The 1,974-nt window shown below is 45.4% G+C and overlaps 1 protein-coding gene across 1 annotated transcript in view; it reads right to left on the minus strand.

The window, feature by feature from the left end:
• Positions 1 to 411: 411 nt before the first annotated feature.
• elmod3 (ELMO/CED-12 domain containing 3) overlaps positions 412 to 1,974 on the minus strand; it is a 10,722-nt gene continuing 9,159 nt past the window's right edge. Inside the window, exons 11-13 of the mRNA XM_062999529.1 lie at positions 1,592 to 1,668; positions 1,130 to 1,257; positions 412 to 990 (exon numbers count right to left, since the gene is read on the minus strand). Of these exons, the coding sequence (XP_062855599.1) occupies positions 758 to 990; positions 1,130 to 1,257; positions 1,592 to 1,668 (438 nt within the window). The 3' untranslated portion in view covers positions 412 to 757. The remainder of the gene's footprint in view (positions 991 to 1,129; positions 1,258 to 1,591; positions 1,669 to 1,974) is intronic.

Consider the following 1,974-nt stretch of genomic DNA (forward strand, 5'->3'; position numbering starts at 1 on the left):
CAGCGCTCGGCGTTAGTGCTATATCAGTCAGGAACAGTTGCATTAACGACGGTCGGTGTTTGCCCCGGCCAGACGACTTCGAACAAGAAAACGAAAACAACAAAACGACTAAATACTGGATCCTACATCACTAGCACTAATCGTCATGCTAGCAACATGAGCTGCAAAAAAAATTACGCTTGACCAGAACTGGACGGAGGAAACCAGTCGGCTGTTGGTTAGCTGTTCGGATTGATCCGACGTGGCTCGAGACACGAACTGCTCTGAAGAAATGAGCTTAACGGTACCTGGTAATCTCACATGAGATTGAGATGAATTAAACTACATATCCCATAATGCATTGCAAATCCATGCTCTATATTGCTTTCTGTACTCTTTTAGTGTTCTGTGATTATTGTACATGATGCAGTCTGTCTGGATACAGAGTTTTATTTAATAACACGCTCATTCGAGACTAATCAGACTAAATTTGAATGTCTACAGGAGCCTCGACCTTCATCAGCAGCCTGGTAGCTGAATCTAGGGGGAAAACGAGTGCCATTTTACCTCAGGAACCTCAGTGTGGAGCTCTGTTAGGACGTTCCGTCCAATCGTATCTTGTCTGTGTCCTTATGCACACCCAAAATATACAGACGGGTCTGAAAAATACATCTCAGAACCTCTAGCATCTCAGCACAAGGTCAAGAACAGACCGAGGGTCCGACAGGGAGGGTTACGTATGTATATAAATCATACACGCCGCCCCTCCTTGTGGGTCTCAGATGAGTCGGGCCTCTCCTTCCATCTCAGGAGGAAGTTCACACACTCCTGTGAAGTGCATCTTGCCCTGCTTGGCTCCCTGATGGGACTCGCTTTCACTGAGGGAACGATTGCTGTGGGTCAGCAGGTCGGGCGAGGTGTGCTGGTCGGTCCTGGCCTGTCTCTCCTGCAGGAAGCAGTGAAGGCGCTTGAGGAGCTGCTTCGGGTTCCTCTTGGCGTACAGCTCCACATCTGTGTGGGACGGATTTTCACAAGTAACCTTAATGTTTGCTTATTAACAAACAGGCTAACTGGTTGGTCATGCTAGCGCCAGGCATCCTGGTAAAAGAGAGGCTGGAGTGAGCCTAACCACAACGACAGTGAGTGTTACCTTTGAGCACGTAGCCGGAGTCGGAGATGGTCTTCTTCTGGTTCTTCCACTGTTCATACAAGTGCAGGAACGTGGCCACATAGAAGTCGTTCAGCACCCCGACCACCTGCTGCCGGCGGTTACACTCCCTAAAACACACCGCCGAAAAGACTTTACACCATCATCATCTAAACCAGAACATCAAGCTGAAATCAACTGTGTAAAACATTTAATTTTATAGCCCTGATAGCAAAAATGTGGCTAAAAAACCTGAACTTAATAAGAAGGGGTGTCCAGATACTTCTTGCCCCTTTAACACGTTTTTAGTTGCATGATTACAGACTATCTATCTGCAGCAGATAAATAAATGATACGATGTGAGTTGAAGGTAAAACTCTGCTTCAAAATCACATTCCAGAACTTTCAAGGCCTTTTCAAGCGTTATCGTTCAGTCTGAAGGGCAACACACGAGTGTGTACTGACTTGGACAGCACCTCCTCCCTGAGAGCGTGCAGGGCGATGCGGGTCATGTTGATGGACATCACGCTGAATGGAAAATTCTGAAAGAGAGAAAGAGAGAAGGTCAAGTTACAGCAAAAGGACATTCTGTGACTTTAACTGTTCATAAAAATGCTATAAATAAAGTAAATGTCCAGTGCCGGCAGAGCTGAAGTTTGATTAAACAACCAAATATAAAACAAAACGAGTTTAATCCATAAATAACGATCAATACACTGTTTGTCTGAGCTGAGAGAAGTGATACTCAGTAACGTGATGCCGGTACGATGAAAAAGCTGTGCCGTTATCAGACACATCATGTGGTTGGATTTATTTGTGATATAAATGCATCAATCATGATGTCCATG

This window comes from Trichomycterus rosablanca, chromosome 7 (assembly GCF_030014385.1).
Source record: "Trichomycterus rosablanca isolate fTriRos1 chromosome 7, fTriRos1.hap1, whole genome shotgun sequence".
Lineage (NCBI taxonomy): Eukaryota > Metazoa > Chordata > Actinopteri > Siluriformes > Trichomycteridae > Trichomycterus > Trichomycterus rosablanca.